Genomic DNA, 20070 nt, shown 5'->3' with positions numbered 1-20070 from the left:
GCTTTCTCTAGGGCTAGATGCTACATAGCAAATAGCAGTACCATATCCCACTCTGTAAACCCAAATTCTCTCAAGGCATTATGGTAGATATCAAGATTTCAGAACACCAGAGGGGCCACACCGAGCACTGGCATTTCCATGACTATCTGTGCAGGATAATCTGGCCTCGTCTTTCAGCCCTGCAGAAGCTACTTCATTGCACAAGACAACCAGAGAGAGGAAAGAGCCCAGTATTTATACGTAGCCATTCCAGATCACATCCATGACTGCTAGAGGAAGGGGTCATGTCCCACAAAGACATCATTCTACCTACTGTGTTCATAATAATTGGATGGCAACAGGAGTCCTTGGTAAGGCTTTAAAGGGCCCAGGTTCCATCCAGCCATGGCACGCACGATGCCCTTTTTTGATTAACACTGCCAAAGAGAAGTCAAACTATAAACCTTCCATGAAGGCAGCTCTGTCACATAAGAAATACCTTGTAAACTGGGTGCTCAGCAATGCTGCACTTTGGTGACAGATGTTCACCATCTGGCTCTTTCAGCTGCACCCATGCTTCAATTTTATTCTCATATTCCGAGACCTGGTCCCACAGCAATAACACTAGCGTTTGGATAGCACTTCATGGCTAACAAAGCATTTACTGTTCTTGCCTAAGTCTGCTGAGGTAGGCAGAGAGATGTAAAAAGAAAATCTGACCGTTACGGTGTCACATAAGGGAAGGCTGGTTGACACTGGCAGAATTCATAGGGTAGCACCTCAATTAGATCACTACACTGTGGGATGCTGCCCACTGCTAGAGGGTGCAGAGACCCACCTTGTCATGCCCTGACCTTAAGAAATGGACTCACGGTAACTAAAATGAACGTGAGCCTGAGACAGACGCCAGAATGCTACGTATATTATAATTCATGAGACATTTCCACCCCAGGGCTAGGACTGAAGGATGCATGTCTGGTATGACAGTGGTTCCAATTTTTGCTGTATCCGCCTCACATCGATAGCATCTCCCTGTTACAGGAACACCTACCCAAGAAAAGACTGAGTGGCTTTGCTAGCTTAGAATCAGAGTGAGGAACACTAGAGAAACTAAGATACGAGAAGGAATATCAGAGTAGATTACATTGGTCAGTGGGCTCTGAATATCTGAAGATTGTAGGTTATAATCCCTGCAACCATCTTCAGACTAAAAGCAAGAATACTTGAACCTCGAAGTTGACACTGCCTCTCTCCTAAACAGGACCTGGAAAGGACACTGACAGTGTTCACCTAACATGCCTTCTGACTGACATGACCCATCTGTCGATCTGGTCGCATGGGCTATGGTGTGTATGTGTGTTTCTAAATTGCCAGGGGAGCACAGTGAGCTGTATGCTAATCCTCACATCTTACAGATGAAAGAACTGAGGTGCCTGGGGAATCTGCAACTAGCTGAACACCAGACAGTCAGCAAACAGCAGAGGCAGGGTTTGTACGTTCATGCTGGCCTGGGAGCCACTGCTTCTCGGGTGACACTCCCTTTGCCCTGGTGTGTTGATCCTACGGCGTAACTCCCGAAGGGTAATCTTACATCCTCCATTTCCCGACTTTACCAGGGACTTCACTACAGCTGCCGAAGTTCTAAAAACAATGCCTACCACAAATGCGGAAACCAAAGTGTAGAGAAGTTAATGATTTTTTCAAGGCTACACCCCAGCTAAGGTGAACCTGGAAGTAGAGTTAAGTCAGAACTCTTCCTTCCAGGCCACCTGTCTTTGCCTCTGTGGGCCTTTAGACCATGTCCTCAGAGGGCACCTTTGCTTAAACAGGCCCCAGTGCCTCAGCCCATACTGTGACTGGCTTAACACAGGGCTTTGTCACCTAATCCTAACTCAAAGGAGGGCAACAGTTCTATCTAGGAAGAAATACAATTCTTTCTAGCAGAAATTAGCTGAGTAAGTGCCAACGGGAAGAAGGGAATCTGAATAGTTTCCCAAAGTAAGAAATTCTCAAGAGTTTGTATTAGTCAGGATACAAACTGCTATACAAATGAACACCCAAGTCTCATGGTTTTAAAAAAAATTATTTCTTGATCGTGTCATAGTCCAATGTAGGTGAGCTAGGGTGAGAAGGGAGGCACACACAGGAAGCTTTGTTCCGACGTCGTTCAGGAACTGAGGCTTACCGGTCTGCCAAGAGGTCCGTGGCCAGCAGTAGGTTAAGAATCTCTGACCTAGTGGCTTCACAAGTCTCTAGGGCCCTGCAGTCATCCATCAGTTCCTTTGTATTCAGTGGGCCAACAAGAGAAGAAACAGCACAAAGAATCACTTGCAAGGTTTCAGAAAGGCAGATAAGAAATGACTTACATCACTTCTCTCCATATTCCACTGACTTAGAACTCAGCAATATGGACCCATGTAACTGCAGTGAAGACTAGGAAATGTAGTCTCTGGTGGCCAGGAGGAAAAGGAAATGGGGGTTAGTGAACACAAAGCATTATCTCTGCTACACTGTCAAACACATGTTTATTGGATTATGCCAATGCTAATACAAGTACTAAATGACACAATACTACTAAATGAAACAATGATACTAAGTGCTACAAATACTGTAAATTTGTAAAAATACAAATACTAGAAAAATGACACAAAAATTAAAATTTATGACACAAATACCACATGATATGATAGCAATATAAAATAATACTAAATGATATGATACCAAATTCTAAATAATACGATGATACAAATACTAACCATCTACATATTACGCAGAGAGCTGCTTCTGCTCAGCCCATAAAGAGATGGTTATACGAGCAGCCTCATTGGCAGGAGATGAAGAGATGGGACGGAGCCTGTGTTAGACAAGGCAGTAACATTGGGTCCCCACCAGCTGAGAAGAGAAAAGCAACAGAGGGCTTTTTGAGCTTTTGCTGAAGCTTAGGTACAACTCTCCCAGGGCTGTGTTCCAAATTCTCTAACTCTAAAGCATTTGCTCTTATCTGAAGTAATTTATTGGTTTCTATGTCACACATTAAATACGTTGATTGATTAACATGACTGGTTAACCAAGTGGTTAACATGGTAACTGATCCTCACTTTGAGGAGGGCTTGAAGGTGAAACCGAATGCCAACGAGAGCTCAAAGGACCAGGGTTAGGTCATTCTCCCCAGATCCTAATACAAACCAACAATGGCACTATTCTGAGCTCCATAAACAGGAAGTTAGATGCCAAAAAGGACTTTGAGATCGGCCAAGGTGAGCTTGGTGACAACTTCTCCAGTTCCTGATAGAATCTGTTTGGCCAAATCTCTCTTTTTTTCTTGGAGCTGCAAGATCTTCTCTTCCACTGTTCCCTCACAAACAAATCTGAAAAAGATAAGCAAATAATCAAAAACCCAAAGCTGCATATCTAATGACATATTCAAACATCTATTTATGCTTTAGTTTTTTGGTTTTTTTTTGTGGTACGCGGGCCTCTCACTGTTGTGGCCTCTCCTGCTGCAGAGCACAGGCTCCGGATGTGCAGGCCCAGCGGCCATGGCTCATGGGCCCAGCCGCTCGGCGGCATGTGGGATCCTCCCGGACCGAGGCACGAACCCGTGTCCCCAGCATCGGCAGGCAGACTCTCAACCACTGCGCTACAAAGGAAGCCCTATGCTTTAGTTTTTAAATGAGATTTCTTCCTTTATTTTTTCTTAGGTTTGATTAAGAACTCTATGTTTAGGAGATCTAAACAACTTAGACTAAATATATATCCATTGAAAGTGATCTGACCTTGGACTTCCCTGGTGGCGCAGTGGTTAAGAATCTGCCTGCCCATGCAGGGGACACGGGTTCGACCCCTGGTCCAGGAAGATCCCACATATTGCCGAGCAATTAAGCCCATGCGCCACAACTACTGAGCCTGCGCTCTAGAGTCCGTGAGCCACAACTACCCGCGTGCCTAGAGCCCACGCTCCGCAACAAGAGAAGCCACCGCAATGAGAAGGCCGCGCCCTGTGACAAAGAGTAGCCCCCGCTCGCCGCAACTAGAGAAAGCCTGCGTGCAGCAACGAAGACCCAACACAGCCATAATAAATAAATAAAATAAAAATTTAAAAATAAAGTGATCTGACCTCAAATTGGCCTTTTCTTTCCTTCTGAAGCTGAGATAATTGAGAAGTGCCAAAATAAGCAAAAGATATCCTGATCCAAAAAAAAGTGTAGAGATCCAGCTTTTACACAAAACGCTCCATCCTGGTAAGGTCAGAAGGCCTAAAGCTTATCAAGTTTCTGCCAGGAATATGTGTGCTGGTTTAAGTACAGAGTGTCCTATCTCTTGGCTAATTCACACTGAAAACAGGTTTTACAAACCAAGGAAATACCACTGTTGTCCTTTATTCACTCATTCAACAGGTGCTGATGAAGATTCCCTATATGCCATGCACTATGCTAGGTGTAGGAACGGAGATTTGAACATGGTCTTGCAGTCAAAGAGAACACAAAACAAAGACATGAAAATAAACAGCAACAATAATAATATGACCTGGAAAGCGCTATAACGGAAGTATGTCCAGCGTACAAAAGGAGTGAAAAGAAATCTGTCTGGGGTCTTCAGGGAAGGTTCCATTGACAACTTGACTCTTAGTGTGACTTGTAGGATGAGCAAGGGTTTGCCAGATAGAACAGTGGGGAGGGCATCCCAGGGAATGGGAACATGTGTAAAACCATGACTGAGTTTTGGAACACAGTCTGCTGCAGGGGTCGTAGAGTCTGGCCAGGGCAAAAGTCAAAAACTATGCTGTACTACAATAGCAGAAGCTCAAGAGGCTGGCGGGGGCTGGATCATGAGTGACTCTGCCTGTGATGCTAAGAAACTTGGTTTTGAAAGGAGGAAATGGCAGTGGGATGGGAAGAAAGGGATGGTTACAAGAAACACCTAGAAAATAAAATGAATGGATTTGGTTTGTGAAACGTGAGCAAGAAGGGGGAGTCTAGTTTTGGCTCCATGATTAGATAAACAGTGATTCTATTCACAAAGACGAGAAATTCAGAAGAATCAGTAGATATGAGGTAGCAGGGAGAAACAATCTCAGCTTATGACATTGTGAGTCCCTGGAGCATGTAACAGTACTTGTTACATGGGGACTCCTCAACAGGTATTCATTCGTTTTTTGAGTTGAATGAGACAAATACATGAGTGAATGAATAATGGGTGTGGATGTGGACACTCAGATTCAGATATTTCGTGGGGATTTGGATATCTGGGCCTGAAGTTTAGGAAACCTTGGAACAGAGGGTATAGATTTTGGATTTACTGGAGTGGACAGGATTATTAAGAGAGGTGCATACAAAGTGAGCTGAGAAGAGAGATAAAGACAAAACAACAGACATAATCACTGTACTTGGTGAATTTGGGAATTCATTGGTGTCCCTTAGCAAGAGTAGCTTCAATGGAGCGGCGGCGGTGAAAGCCAGTTTGTATAGGTTGAGGAATGAATGGGAAGTAAGTAAAGATAGACAAGGATTTCTAATTATTCAGAAAACTTAGCCATGAAAAGGAAGGAGAAAAAGAGGTCCATAACTAGACTGTATTGTACAATTAAGGCAGGTTCTGTTGTTGTTTTTAAAGAGAAGAGGGTCTCAAGGACGGGGCATTCTACAAAATAACTGGCCTGTGCACGTCAGAAATGTCACTGTCATAAAACACAAAGAAAGATTGAGGTGTTGTTCCAGTTAAAGGGGACAAAAGAGTCATGACAATCAAATGCTATACAGGACCTAGAATTTTCTTTGGCTGGGAAGGACATCACTGGGACAAGTGGCAAAATTGAATAAGGTCCATAGATCAGATATGAGTATTGTATTACTGTTAACATCCTGGTTTTGATTACTTTATTATAGTTATGTAAGAGAATGTCATTTTTAGGAAATGCGTATTTCACTATTTAGAGGTAAAGGAGCATCATGTCTGCAACTTACTGTCAAACGGTCCAGAAAAAATCTTACACACACACACACACACACACACACACACACGTGTCACAGTGCACAGGAAGTTTTTGGTATTATTCTTGCAATCAAGAACTTTGGGGTATTCTTGTAAGAATTCTTACATTCTTCGCTATATGTCTGGAATTATGTCAAAATAAAAGTTAAAAGAAAAAGAGAGAGAGGGAGAGGAAGAGAGGGAGGAGGGAGGAGAGTCCTTTCATGGGCGGCCTTGACTGCATTAAGGCTCAGCATTGTTCATAAGCTTTTCTTCTTCTGCAGGACCAACTCCAAGGTTATCCACAAATTGCTTGTGTTCCCTTCCTGACTGTGAGTACCAAAAAGGATGTGCCCCACAAGCACCATTAGTACAGTGATCATCAAATACTTTACACATTCTATTAAAACATTACCCGAGAAAAATTTTCATGAAAGCAGACCTTTGTCCTGGAGACCTTTACTTACTTACCTGTGTATGACAACATCTTTCTTCTGCCCTACTCGGTAAATTCGGTCACAAGCTTGATCTTCAAGTGACGGATTCCTGTTAGAAGACAAGTAAAGCTCAAAGATAATGACATCCTAGACCAGGGGTGGGCAAATCCCATGGGCCAAATGCAGCCCACAGTCTGTTTCTGTATGGCTCTTGTGTTTAAAATGGTTGTTACATTTTTAAAGGTTTGCAAAACAAAACAAAACGAAAAAACCTACAACAAAGAATATGCAACAGAGACCTATGTAACTGGCAAAGCCTAAAATATTTACTATCTGGCCTAAAATACTTATAGAAAAAATTTGTAGGTCTCTGTTCTAGTCTATGTGGGACTCAGAAAGCCCCAGATGTCTTCTTGCCCTCTCATGAGAAACCGGGATCAGATTGCTAATAGGAACTCTTAGCACCACCATCAGTTGGAAACTCTTAAGTAACTGAGGTTAAACCAATGCTCAAATCCTGTCACTAACTAGTCGAGTGACTTTGGGCAAGTCATCTAACCACAACCCTCCAGACTTCAGATGGCTACTTGGAAACCGGCGGGCTGGCAAATGATCTCTAATGCCTTTTTCAACTTTAATATTCTAGATTCAACTAAGGAGACTTAATTTGTCTCATTCTTTCTAGGTTCTCATTATCAATTCCAAACTAGTTTCTCATCTTACCTCTTTAAAATCTTGGATAACATTGCTCAATTCAGAAACCAGCATGATCCCCATTCTGCTTTCCTCACTCACGAGTATAGGGGAGTCCCAAGTAAGACCTAACCACGTTCTCCAGGAAGATAATAACAGGTCGGCCTGTTTGTACCCATCTGGGCTGCCTGGAGAATTAACAAATGACAATCTCTGGCACCAGTGCCTGGTGCAGCGATCCCTGACTGGCATCAATGAAAACTCAAAACAGGGACAAATTATGATGCTTTCTCCTAGCAATACATGAGTCATTCACTTCGTTTCTAGGAAGGATGCTGCCATACTCCCGGTGTTGACACTATGTGCAGTGAGTCCAAGGCTATGTGTTAAGTGTGTGTCTAACATAATTTAAAAATTCCTTTGCCTTTTCCCTTTGGAGTAACAGTTCTCCCTCTTCACCAAGGCTGAGATTTCCTTGGACGTCAACAAGTATGTCTGAAATACGGTGTTTTGAAGAGATAAAACTCTTCATTGAGTGAAGCAGCTCTTGGCCATAAGGAAAAGCACCCCCTACTCCGCTCTCAGTTTCCATGGAACAGATGTTAGATTAACAATAAATAGTGAACAGACTATTTTAAATAGTCATTTGAAGCCTTGCTTGCTCAGGAATTCAGGGCTGGCAACTAACCCTACACCAATTTTTTTTCTCTCTCCTTTTTTTAAGTTATTTATTACTTTATTTATTTTGGGCTGTGTTGGGTCTTCGCTGCTGTGCGCGGGCTTTCTCTCTAGTTGCGGCGAGAGGGGACTACTCTTTGTTGCGGCGCGCGGGCTTCTCGTTGCAGGGGCTTCTCCGGTTGCGGAGCACGGGCTCTAGGCACGCAGGCTTCAGTAGTTGCGGCAGATGGGCTCAAGTAGTTGTGGCTCACGGGCTCTAGAGCGCAGGCTCAGTAGTTGTGGTGCATGGGCTTAGTTGCTCCGCGGCATGTGGGATCTTCCCGGACCAGGGATCGAACTTGTGTCCCCTGCATTGGCAGGCGGATTCTTAACCACTGGGCCACCAGGAAAGTCCCCAGCCCTACACCATTTTGATCTGTATCTTATACACATGGATGCACAGAGGCAGCTCCATGATATGAAAGGAACACACTCAATATAAGAAGTCAGGCCTTACTGCCCCTCTGGTCTCCCTGCTATGCTGTGACAACTCAAGAAAAATCCAGAATCGTTACCAGTGCATGTCCAGAAGAAAAAGATGGTTTCCTCCAGTCAGGTTTAGACCAACGCCTCCAGCCAAGAGAGAGATTAGCATAACCTTCAAAAGGAAGCACACCATTAACTTTACACAGACTTGGTCTCATCAATCACCTCTCCTTCTTAGCAACACGCTCTTATCAAATTCCCTTCTGCTGTCATAAAGGCACTGTTTCGAAACTCTGAGATCCTATCTCCCATGCCTCACCTTTGAGAAAATTCTCATTTAACCTTTTTTTGGTGAGTCATTCTTAAAACATTAATTGTGCACCTGCCGAAATATATGAATACTACCATTTAGAGCACCAGGGGTGGTTAGCTCAATAAACTTTCCATCAACCGGATTCTGTCTGTTCCATCAGTCCTCCAACCACTGCCACGATTCTCCTGCCATCACTCAACTAATGCTTTCCAAATTTGCATTATCCATAATTAGATGCCTTTGTTCTCCCACTTCCCTCCATCTTTCCTCATATCAAGATCCCACCCGTCCTTCCAGGCTTGTCTCCTCCACAGAGTCTCTTGAACCTAACCAGTTATGTTCTTACTCTCTTTTTAGCCCTCACAGTTTATTCTCTTAGAGTATTTGCACACTTTGACATGTACCCCCAATAAATGTCAAAGGAATCAAAAACACCTGGAGGGGTCAAAGCTATGAATATTTTTGAATCGAGCTATGTTAAAATTTTCTGTATAATTGGGAACAATTTGCTCTTGATTACAGAGCTCTGCTCTGATCAGCTTGTACCTGAGGGCCCCTGGATTTGTTAAATGCCTCCACCAAGTCCATTCTCTGTTTGGGGTTAACAGAGCCATCGATGGTGGAATAAGTCAGTCCATGCCTCTTAAGGTGCAAGGTTACAACCTTCAGCATGCTGGTCCACTGAGAGACGATGACACTGGAAGGAAAGATAAAACAGAAAACCAATGCCCCCGAATAGATGAAACAAACTCATCTGCAGGGCTTTAACGCCTGCTATTCGTACGATTCAGCTATCAAATGTGGACGAGGAAAGGCCTTCTGCTACCTAAGCTTACACACTTCGGTGACATTATAAGATTACAATATTTCCAGCTATTTCTAGATCCAGTCTGCAACTTATTTTGTGCAAAATGAAGTCAGAATAAAGTGGTGGCTAAGCTGAAGTACTGGCTGCAGCCTCTGATTATCTGGGGCCTAGTGCTTACCCACAGGAGGTCTGTGCTCCTGCAAAGGGGTACAGGCCCCTCCCTTTGCCAGTCAGAACCAGAAGCTGCTAGGGCTTCTCTGTTCCCCCCATGCTGTGCTTTAATTAGAGTTTTATGTGTTTAGATCAAAATATTTCCGATCTACAAATGCACTGAATAGCACACAGTAAAGTCAAACAACGAATGAACCTCCCATATCCACGTCCCCAGCTTAGGTCCCCAGCTCCATGGGGGCTCCCGGTCTGACCCCACTCTTCTCCCTCCCTCGCCCACCTATTACTCTCTTGCTTTTCTTGAGATGCTTCTTCTCTGCTCTTACTCAGTTTACTCGGATGCTCAGTTTACTCGGATCCTCTAGGGATTGCCTTTTCAACCAGTGCCACAAACATTTTAATTAGAAATCAAAGGGAATCTGTGCTGTAACCTGAGTGCTTTCTACTAAGCATGACTCAAGGTCCTTGATATAAAAAGCGAAGATTTATAACTATCTGCAATATTAAATTTTCTAGCGTAATTACAAGCAATGCTTGGATAATGAAATAACACATTTACCTCTTTTGGGACCCTGAATTTCTTCGGATTGCCTCCAATTCTGCCAACAGAGATGAAATCTGGGAAAAGATGGAATTAACATATGGAGGTTTAAGCAAATTTGCTTTTCTCCATGTTCTGAATTAAAGAATCGGTCTCCTCCAGAGCCTCTCGGCTTCTGGTCTTACTCCTCTCTAGTTCCCTTTCCTCTCTGCAGCCAGAGTGCTATTTCCAAAATGTCAGTTTCTTATTTTCCTCCTCTGGCTGAAGCCCCTGCAGTGGCTTCCCGCTGAGAATAAAGCCCAAGCTCCGTACAGTGGCCTCCCAGGTCCTTGCTACCTTGCCTTCCGCTCACATCTCCAGCCTCCACCCTCACTACGCGCTCTTCAAATGATGCTCGGGTGATACCAACATTCTCCCTCCACTAAGTCACGCTTTGTCTCATCTTTGTCCATTCTGTTCCCTCTGCCTAGGACAGCCTTACGTGTCAGCTTCTTGGACGTCCTCTCCAATCCCAGGAGCCCACTGCCTACATGCTACTATACCACCTTTTCTTTCTATTATCATGGTCTTTTTCATACTATATATTAATTGCTTATTAGTCATCTCTTGCTTTCATGGCCGGAGATGCTCTGAAGAGGCAGAGCCAGCATATGTCTGGTTCATTTCTGCACCCCTAGCACTCGGCATATTGCTGGACCAGAGAAGATACTATCCTAACATTTGTAGAAGGAGAAAGTGAAAGAGCTTGACCCAGTTTGAGGCCTGCTGCAAACGGTGTTGAAGAAGAGAACCTGTCCAGACTGAGGAATACTTGCTCAAGCTTCACGACAAGCTCTCTTTACCAAAACTGCTCAGGGCATATTCAAGTCTATGAGGGAGCAGGCGATAAGAACACAGGGGCAGGACTCTGGAGAGCAGCTGGCCTCATTCTTCCTGACCGCTAATGTGAATGACCTTTCCAAAGGCTTTAAAGTTCATCCCAGAATGGAGGAAGAGGACGAAAATTAGACCAAGAATCAGGAGATGAAGAGAGTTCTTATTCTGCCATTACAGGGCTGGATCACCTTGGAACTCCCAGTTAAGAGCACAGCTTCCTCATCAGTAAAAAGGGGCTGAGCCAGAGGAACTGAGGTGCCCTTAGCTCTTCCATTCTACGCCGTCGTGGTGCTAGTGGCAACCTGTTGAGGCCCCCGCGTAAGGCAGCGCTCCCACCTGAACAAACCCGCTGATGCCTGGGCAGGAAGACAGTCACAGGACCGTACCATTTTGAATTAGTAGGAAGGAAAAAAGCAGGTACACGAAGTGCCTGATGTCTTGGCAACTCAAGGTTGTGGAAAGTTCTCGAACTGCCTCATGAAAAACCTGGCGATAGGTATTTTGAAAAAAAAGCAGTGGAAGAGCAGGATTCATGGGCTGTGAGCTGGGGCCAAATTCTAATAACGTTCTGTATGAGTTTAGCTTTGTGCTACCAAACAAAACTCCCTTCCTCACATGAAACCACCTTAAGTGGTTTGAACTACGGTTAATGGGTTCACATTAAGAACCTTGTGAACGATGACCTGAGTATCAGACAAGTTATTAGGAACACAAATTATTAGGAACATGAATTTTAACCCAATAGCTAACTGAGGGTGCTAGGGCCTGAAGTCCGGCCACATGTGGTGCCCTTCTTATGTTTCTCTCGGTTACTGATGGTGAAGACCTAGGTAAATATTTTTAAAATCTAATTAAAAGTAATTCTTTGGTAAAACCATTCCCCTGGCAGTGACCTCCTTTCCAGTTACATCTTTTAAAGCCTTTGAAGAGAGGCTGAGGCAGCCTCAGAAAGCAGTAGAGAGGGAACCCAGCCCTCAGGGCAGGCGAGACGATGGGCAGGTTCCAAGTGAGCCAGTGGAGAGGCAGGACACACACCCCGGCCTTCCTCTGATAGAACCCTTCAGTTCTTAAAACATTCAATGAAAACAGAACAGAGTGACTAACGAGGAGAGGCTGGTAGGAAACAAACCCGGCAGATGGAAGCCTCTCAACAAAGCAAAGCAACTGGCGCTCAGACGTATTACACAGTCTCGAGGCTCAGGCCTTCGTTGTTTTCCCAAAACAAACTGCTCACTTGCCTGGGCCTTGTGGCCGGCATACACCTGACAGGCTCCTTCCCCAGGAATCCATGCCAGAAATCTGCCCTGATGCCGGGTCGGTCCAAGCCACTCTCTGAAAGCCCACTATGTAGTAAGACTTCAGTTTTATTCATCAAATCAAACTAGAATTTAAGACTGGAGGGAGAATTTGACCAGCCAACATCTAACAGCTCCAGCTCTGCTGTCAAATGGCTGGGCTCGCTTGGACAAATGTGGCGCTCTCACTCAGGGAAATGTATAAGGAGGCAAAGTCTTTCTACTAGAATAGAGGTCATCATACTACCTTGGTGCTCTCTCTCCTGTCGTCAAAAAGCTCCACATTGAAGCATTTGCCATTAAGGGAAATGGAGGCGGACGGTTCTGAGTTATGGAATTCGGACAAGGTCAAGTCTCTGAGCTGCTCTTCCAGGGAAAGGACCAGGCCTTCACTCTTCAGCTCTTTCAGATCCAGGGCCTGAGCAGAATCAGACAGAGGAAAGAGCAGATGGGCGGTTGAGGCAGCAAGGCATGTGACCTGCCAAAGTGCTAACTGTTTAACACAGCACATGGCAAAATGTCTCGTAATTTACATCAGTATCTCCTCGGGTAAACCCAGATTAAAATGTAATCTTGCAAGCTCTTTTCACCAGATCAAAAATAAATCAAGGGACTTCCCTGGTGGCGCAGTGGTTAAGAATCTGCCTGCCAATGCAGGGGACACGGGTTCAATCCCTGGTCCAGGAAGATCCCACATGCTGCGGAGCAACTAAGCCCGTGCGCCACAACTACTGAAGCCCACGTGAGCCTAGAGCCCGTGCTCCGCAACAAGAGAAGCCACTGCAATGAGAAGCCCACGCACTGCAACAAAGAGTAGCCCCTGCTCGCCATAACTAGAGAAAGCCCATGCGCAGCAACGAAGACCCAACACAATCAAAAATAATTAAAAACAAAAAAGGAATCCATTTAATAAATCAATCAATCAAATGATGGAACTTCTTAGATAATTGCCAGATTGCAAGATCTTTCTATTTTCCCCAGCTAGAACAGAACAGTTAATTAAGTTATTGATAATCAAGATGCAATTTGCTACCAAAAAAAGATACATTACTATAGCACCTCAAAAGAATAACATACTTCAATAAAAATTTTTTTAATAAAAGAAAAAATTTTCAAGTACCAGGAGTAGTTCTTTTTCTGTTCATAAAAATAACATATGCTCATTTTAGAAAATCTGGAAAAGTTCAGAAGAGTATAAAGAAAGTAAGAATCCTTGATAACCAAGGAGAAAATAAATTTTAACTGCCAAGAGAAAAAAAAAAAAAGAATAACATATGCCCCTTTTTTTTTAAAATTGAAGTATATTTACAATATTGTGTTAGTTTTTGGTGTACAGCAAAGTGATCCCCTTATACATACATACTCACACACACCTATATATTCTCTTTCAGATTCTTTTCCATTAAAGGTTATTACAAGATTTTTTTATTTTAGCTGCACCACGTGGCTTGCAGGATCTTGGTTTCCCGACCAGAGATCGAACCCAGGCCCTGGAAGTGAAAGCACCAAGTCCTAACCACTGGAGCGCCAGGGAATTCCCGGGTTATTACAAGATATTGAGTTTAGTTCCCTGTGCTATACAGTAGGTCCTTGTTGTTTACCTATTCAATATATAGTAGTGTGTATATGTTAATCCCAAACTCCTATTTATCCCTTCCTCACCACCCTCTGCTATCCCGTTTGGTAACCATAAGTTTGTTTTCTATGTTTGTGAGTCTACTTTTGTTTTGTAAATAAGTTCATTTGTATCATTTTTTTTAGCTTCTACAAATAAGTGATAGCATATGATATTTGCCTTTGATTACTTAATATGATAATCTCTAGTCCCATCCATGTTGCTGCAAATGGCATCATTTCATTCTCTTTTTATGGCTGAGTAATATTCCGTTATATGTATATGTGTGTGTATACACACACACACAAGCACCACATCTTCTTTATCCATCCATCTGTTGATAGACATTTAGATTGCTTCCATGTCTTGGCTATTGTAGATAATGCTGTAATGAGTATGAACACTGGAGTGCATGTATCTTTTTGAATTAGTTTTCTCCAGATATGTGCCCAGGAGTGGGACTGCTGGATTATATGGTAACTCTATTTTTAGTTTTTTAAGGGTCCTCCATACTGTTCTCCAGAGTGGCTGCACCCATTTAGACTCCCACCAACAGTGTAGGAGGGTTCCTTTTTCTCCACACCCTCTCCAGCATTTATTGTTTGTCAACTTTTTAATGATGGCCATTCTGACTGGTGTGAGGTGAGGACCTCATTATGGTTGTGATTTGCATTTCTCTAATAATTAGTGACACTGAGCATCTTTTCACGTGCCTCTTGGCCATCTATATGTCTTTGGTGAAATACCTATTTAGGTCTTCTGCCCATTCTTTGATTGGGTTGTTTGTTTTTTTGCTATTAAGCTGTATGAGCTGTTTGTGTATTTCGGAAATTAATCCCTTGTTGGTAGCATTGTTTGCAAATATTTTCTTCCGCTCTGTGGGTTGTCTTTTCATTTTGTTTATGATTTCCTTTGCTGTGTAAAAGCTTTTAAGTTTAATTAGGTCCCATTTGTTTATTTTTGCTTTTATTTCCATTTCTCTAGGAGAGAAATACAAAAACATATTGCTGCAATTTATGTCAGAGTGTTCTGCCTATGACATGTTCCTCTTAATTACAGATGTGCCTCTATCCAATATCAAGACAACTTTAAATACTTGAGTTTTCTTACCTAGACTTAACACTAGTAGTTAAATAAGCTTTATGACATCCTAAAATACCGAAGTATTCATATATGGCTTCCTTTTTAACAAGACGCCATTTTCTATTCTAAAATAAAGCTTATTTAAACAAACCAGGGACTTCCCTGGTGGTCCAGCGGTTAAGACTCCATGCTCCTAATGCAGGCGGCCCGGGTTTGATCCCTGGTCAGGGAACTAGATCCCGCATGCCGCAACTAAAGATCCCGAATGCTGCAACTAAAGATCCCCGCATGCCACAACTAAGAAGATCCCACACCCTGCAACGAAGATCCCACATGCCGCAAATAAGACCCAGTGCAGCCAATTAATTAATTAATTAGTTAATTAAAGAAAAATAATAAACAAAACAAATAATAAAAACTGTTCTCAACATCATGGGAATTATCTCAAGGTCAATAAAGATTAATATAAAATAAAGTAAAATAAAGAGTTTTCTCTTTCCTATCCCACCAGAAAACAAAATACACTCAAACCCCATTTTCCTTGATCCAGCAGACTGGATCCCAGGTTCAGGAGACTGAGGTGGACTTCTCCACAGCCCCTCTGGGGTCCCACACAGGTGACTTTGCTTACCGACTTCAGTAGAGAAAGATGACAACAACACTGGCGGAGTCTCAGCAACTGTGACAGTATATGGGCGGTGCTAGATGTCTGCGAGTCTGCTGCCACGGAGAGCCCAGGCCCACTGGACCCAAACTCCTGGGCCACTTCCAAGAAGGAAAACAGACACAGGAAACAGTACAGGGTTTAAAATAGAAATATGGGGAAGAACCATGAACTAAATGAGGAGATTTTAAACTTCTTTGATCTGAGGTTCAATCATATAGTTTTAGCTTACTTCTCTCTACCAATTAGAGAAGTACGAAATACTGGTTTTCTTTATAGACCGACTTGTATTTTAATCAAACAGATTTTGAAAATAACTAAAAAGAAGTTTCGATCACCAGGTCTGGTGCCTGCACGTCAGTAGATTTTACTTTGGTTTGAGGTTCCAAGCTAAGGTCAAGTCTCTGCAATCAAGAATGCATGACCCCTCCCCCCCATTTCTGTAAGTTTACCAAATCTGCATCCACATTGTCATGAGTTTTCTGTATTTGTAAGTGTCCCACTGCTTACCTCTACTGAATGGATTATCAGAGCTTCTTCCAGATTGGCTGCCCCCACTTTCATGTCTTTGTAGATAGGATTGCAGAGCTGACCTGCCTCAGACAGAAAACGAAAATGCACATAAAATGGTCGTTAAGACCAAATAGGTTTACAATGGTCAGTGTTTAACTGTGGTTGCGGTAGGACCTTGAAAAATTGTAAAAGTGAACTTGTTAAATGAAGGTAGGCTCACAGCAAGCATTGGGCAAAGGTAATAAAAAATAACTACTTTAAAAGCCAAACCACTTAAAAATGATTAATAAATATTAACAAAGATTAATATCAAATATTAGTATTATATTTAATATCAATTTAATATTAACATGTAATACAGTAACATATTATTAATTAGTATAAGTTAATATACTATAATATTTATTAATAAATATAAGGTACACAAAGAGAAAAAACATATTTACATTGGAAGTGAGAGGTACCAAATAAATAGGAGAGTAGAAATCTGGAATTCAGGGAAGGATAAGAGCTTTAGAGCAAGTGCAAAGGACAGATGACAAGAAGGATTACTGGGCAGTTTTTTAAAAGTTCCAATGAGAGGCTGGGTAACAGGTCAAAGGTCAAAGAGATACACTTTCCTAATACAGCCCCATGAGGAACAGAAAGACCTGGTGTACAGTGTGCACACCCTAGAGCTTCTATGCAAGGAAGCCAATGGAGAACAGGTTCAATGTGTATGTGAGACAAAGGTGAGCTGAGGAGAGGTGAGGAGAGAGAAAGGGAGGTTTTTTAAAAAAGGAACACAGATATCCAACTTGTCAATAATACCGTAATTACAGTTAGAGGAACCTTGACCCTCGACTCACTCCCAAGCAAGAACAAGAATAAAATAGATGTGAGAAGGTGCTTCTTCACGGCACACACCTTGATCTTGCAAAAAGGACACTATAAACATTTTCTTCATCTTCAGAAAGCTTTAAATGGTGCAACTGAAATTTACGCTGGGGGAGCACCACCTGGAAGAGTAAAAGAAAAAAGCAGCTGGGATGAAGTTATATAAATTAACTGAACATTAGGGAGGCCACTCCCCAGAGTTGGCACCAGAAATCTAGTCAGGCTCTGGACAGCAGCTCCCACCCTTCCCTGAAAACAGGACTGCTCTAACACACTGCACACGGGACTGCTGTGACACGAGGGGCAGGACAGCAACCCGAGGGCCTCCTCCTAGGAAAATGGGAGACTCAGAGGCTCCTGAAGCAACGCAGATGGCGGTTCAAGCCGAGTCAAGGACATGGTGGCCCTCCCTCCTGGCCTCCCCCAGGGACATGTGTCAATGGGATTACCAAGGGCTTGCCGGTGGGGTCCAGCTGGTCTTTTGTTCTCCTCAGCAAAAGGCTCTTGGTTAAAATATTTAACCGTTCTTCTCCTTTCTTTGAACCATTGTCAACCTGACTCCTCCACAGACTGAGTTCATCAAATGGAGAACAACGGAGAAATCTTTTTCATTGGAGAAGGAGGATAGAGAACAGGAAAGAAGCATGGGAGGATGGAGGAAAGGTTCAAAGACAGACATAAGGTGAAAAGCAAATCAGATTTTACATGCCATCCAATCATTTGTAAACGTCAATTTCATAGCAAAACTCTGCTAGACAGAGCAAAAGGATCCAAGTCAATAACCACATTATAAAAATGTGAATTTTCCCATTAACAACGTCTATATCGTCACAACAGGACATATAACCAATAGCTAGCATTCATTCCTAAAACTTCAAAGGCTAGTAAAGAAATTCTGTATCCTCTTATGAGCTGACTTGAATTAAAACAAGTATTTTAAAATCAGCCTTCCTTTCTGTTTGCTTCAAATAAATTGTAGTCCTGTCCCCAGGCCATATGTTTTAAAGCAGAAGTAGCCCCAAACATTCCTGGGACTGAAGAAAGTTGACTGTTGTTTCCTTTAATTTAATTGGTCCCTTATTTTTCCATATATAGGGGCTGGATGTCATCAAAGTCCTATATCAGCCAATCAACAGATTATATCTCATAAATATTAATTCTTCTTCCCTTTAAAGGTTGACAGGCTTGCCACCTGCTACACAAGATAGTCTGGTACACACTGGAGATATGAGATATGAAATAATTATGAAGCGTTACCGACAGGGTTCACATCTACATAATCCAAAGAGTTTTACTCACTTCAGCAGTGAATACATGTCCAACAAGTTGTTCTGAATGGGGGTTCCAGTGACAGCCCAACGGGCTTGGGCCTGGAGCTTACACACAGCCAAGGAAGTCTGCACTCGGGGATTCTTAACATTGTGAGCTTCATCCAATATGATTCGAGCCCAGACTACTCGAAGCAAAGGTGATGAGACACCCTGGAAGAAACACAGGTGAAATCCAATAAGAGTATGGGAAAACGTGCATGTCATCAAGAAGATAAGGGAAAATAACAAGCAGGTATCGAAGACCCGCTCTTACCTTCAAGTCTGAGGGCTTAGATCAGGTACCCTGAAATAAGAATTAAGCTTAAGAAACCAAGAGTGGTTGGACAGCTACATATAAAAGAATGAAATTAGAACACTTTCTAACACCATACACAAAAATAAACTCAAAATGGATTAAAGTCATAAATATTAAGACTGGACACTATCAAACTCTTAGAGGAAAACTAGGCAGAACATTCTCTGACATAAACCTCAGCAAACTCTTTTTGGATCCACCTCCTAGAGCCATGAAAAGAAAAGCAAAAATAAACAAATGGGACCTAATGACACTTAAAAAAGCTTTTGCACAGCAAAGGAAACCATAGACAAAGTGAAAAGACAACCCACAGAATGGGAGAAAATATTTACAAAGCGACCAACAAGGGATTAATCTCCAAAATATACAAACAGCTCAGGCAGCTCAATATCAAGAAAACAAACAACCCAATCAAACAATGGCTGGAAGACCTAAATAGACATTTCTCCAAAGACATACAGATGGCCAAGAGGCACATGAAAAGATGCTCAACATCACTAATTATCAGAGAAATGCAAATCAAAATTACAATGAGGTATCACCTCACACCCGTCAGAATGGCCATCATCAAAAAGTCTAGGAACAACAAATGCTGCAGAGGGTGTGGAGAAAAGGCAACCCTCCTACACTCTTGGTGGGAATGTAAATTGATACAGCCACTATGGAGAACAGTATGGAGGTTCCTTAAAAAACTAAAAATAGAGTTGCCATGATCCAGCAATCCTACTCCTGGGCATATATCTGGAGAAAACCATAATTCAAAAAGATACATGCACCACAATGTCCAGTGCAGCACTATTTACAATAGCCAGGACATGGAAGCAGCCTAAATGTCCATCAACAGAGGAATGGATAAAGAAGATGTGGTATATACGTAAGTCTACTTTTATATATAAAATACTAAGCCAGACACAAAGAACATTTCCTACTCTCAAGGAGCTCACAATCTAGCAGGGGAGAAAAAATAAAACAAGCATAAAGATCATTACACACAATGTATATATAGTAAATCCCACTGGATAATTCAATACAGGACAGTAGGAATCTAGTTGGTCTTGTTCACTGCAGTATCCCTAATACCTGAAATACCATCTGGCATGGGGTAGTGTTACAACAAAAATAGAAATGAGGTATTTCCTCTCCTGATAACAAGGAAAATAAAGGGAACAATGAACAGGGTGGAGAAGGAGCATAAACTGGCCTGAAAGAGTTAACCAATCCTAGTTTTATTTTAACTGTTACTAATCTGTAGTGTCTGTAACTAGATTTGTCCTTCACAAAGCTAACCCCTAACACTCTCTGACTGTGTGAATTACATCCTGCACCTAACACTCTCCATCTCCATGTGAATTACATCCTGTACCTGGTGTTCACACTCCCTACCCTCCCTTGTAGCAAATCACCCCTTGTAGCGTCCTGCATTTCAGAAAGAAGGTTACAGGTGGATAACCCAGAGACAAAGAACGG

At 42.5% G+C, this 20070-nt stretch overlaps 1 protein-coding gene across 6 annotated transcripts in view; it reads right to left on the bottom strand.

Annotated features, from left to right (window-relative positions):
* Nucleotides 1-420: 420 nt before the first annotated feature.
* The window catches only part of TTF2 (transcription termination factor 2), a 44230-nt gene continuing 24580 nt past the window's right edge, over nucleotides 421-20070 (bottom strand). For 2 of the 6 annotated variants that reach the window (XM_079919464.1, XM_079919468.1), the window contains 11 exons: nucleotides 18277-18458; nucleotides 17427-17580; nucleotides 17008-17099; nucleotides 16099-16181; nucleotides 15556-15689; nucleotides 12474-12644; nucleotides 10074-10132; nucleotides 9082-9232; nucleotides 8312-8394; nucleotides 6421-6495; nucleotides 422-3347 (listed from right to left, as the gene is read on the bottom strand). In XM_079919464.1, the coding sequence (XP_079775590.1) occupies nucleotides 3203-3347; nucleotides 6421-6495; nucleotides 8312-8394; nucleotides 9082-9232; nucleotides 10074-10132; nucleotides 12474-12644; nucleotides 15556-15689; nucleotides 16099-16181; nucleotides 17008-17099; nucleotides 17427-17580; nucleotides 18277-18458 (1329 nt within the window). In that variant the 3' untranslated portion in view covers nucleotides 422-3202. Of the gene's footprint in view, nucleotides 3348-6420; nucleotides 6496-8311; nucleotides 8395-9081; nucleotides 9233-10073; nucleotides 10133-12473; nucleotides 12645-15555; nucleotides 15690-16098; nucleotides 16182-17007; nucleotides 17100-17426; nucleotides 17581-18276; nucleotides 18459-20070 lie in introns of all 6 variants that reach the window. The other 4 variants (XM_079919465.1, XR_013827963.1, XM_079919467.1 and 1 more) reach the window with 4 other exon arrangements.

Source organism: Stenella coeruleoalba, assembly GCF_951394435.1.
Source record: "Stenella coeruleoalba genome assembly, chromosome: 1".
In the NCBI taxonomy this organism is placed as follows: domain Eukaryota; kingdom Metazoa; phylum Chordata; class Mammalia; order Artiodactyla; family Delphinidae; genus Stenella; species Stenella coeruleoalba.
The sequence above is the reverse complement of the archived record's forward strand: the minus strand, read 5'-3'. Positions and strand labels throughout refer to the sequence as shown.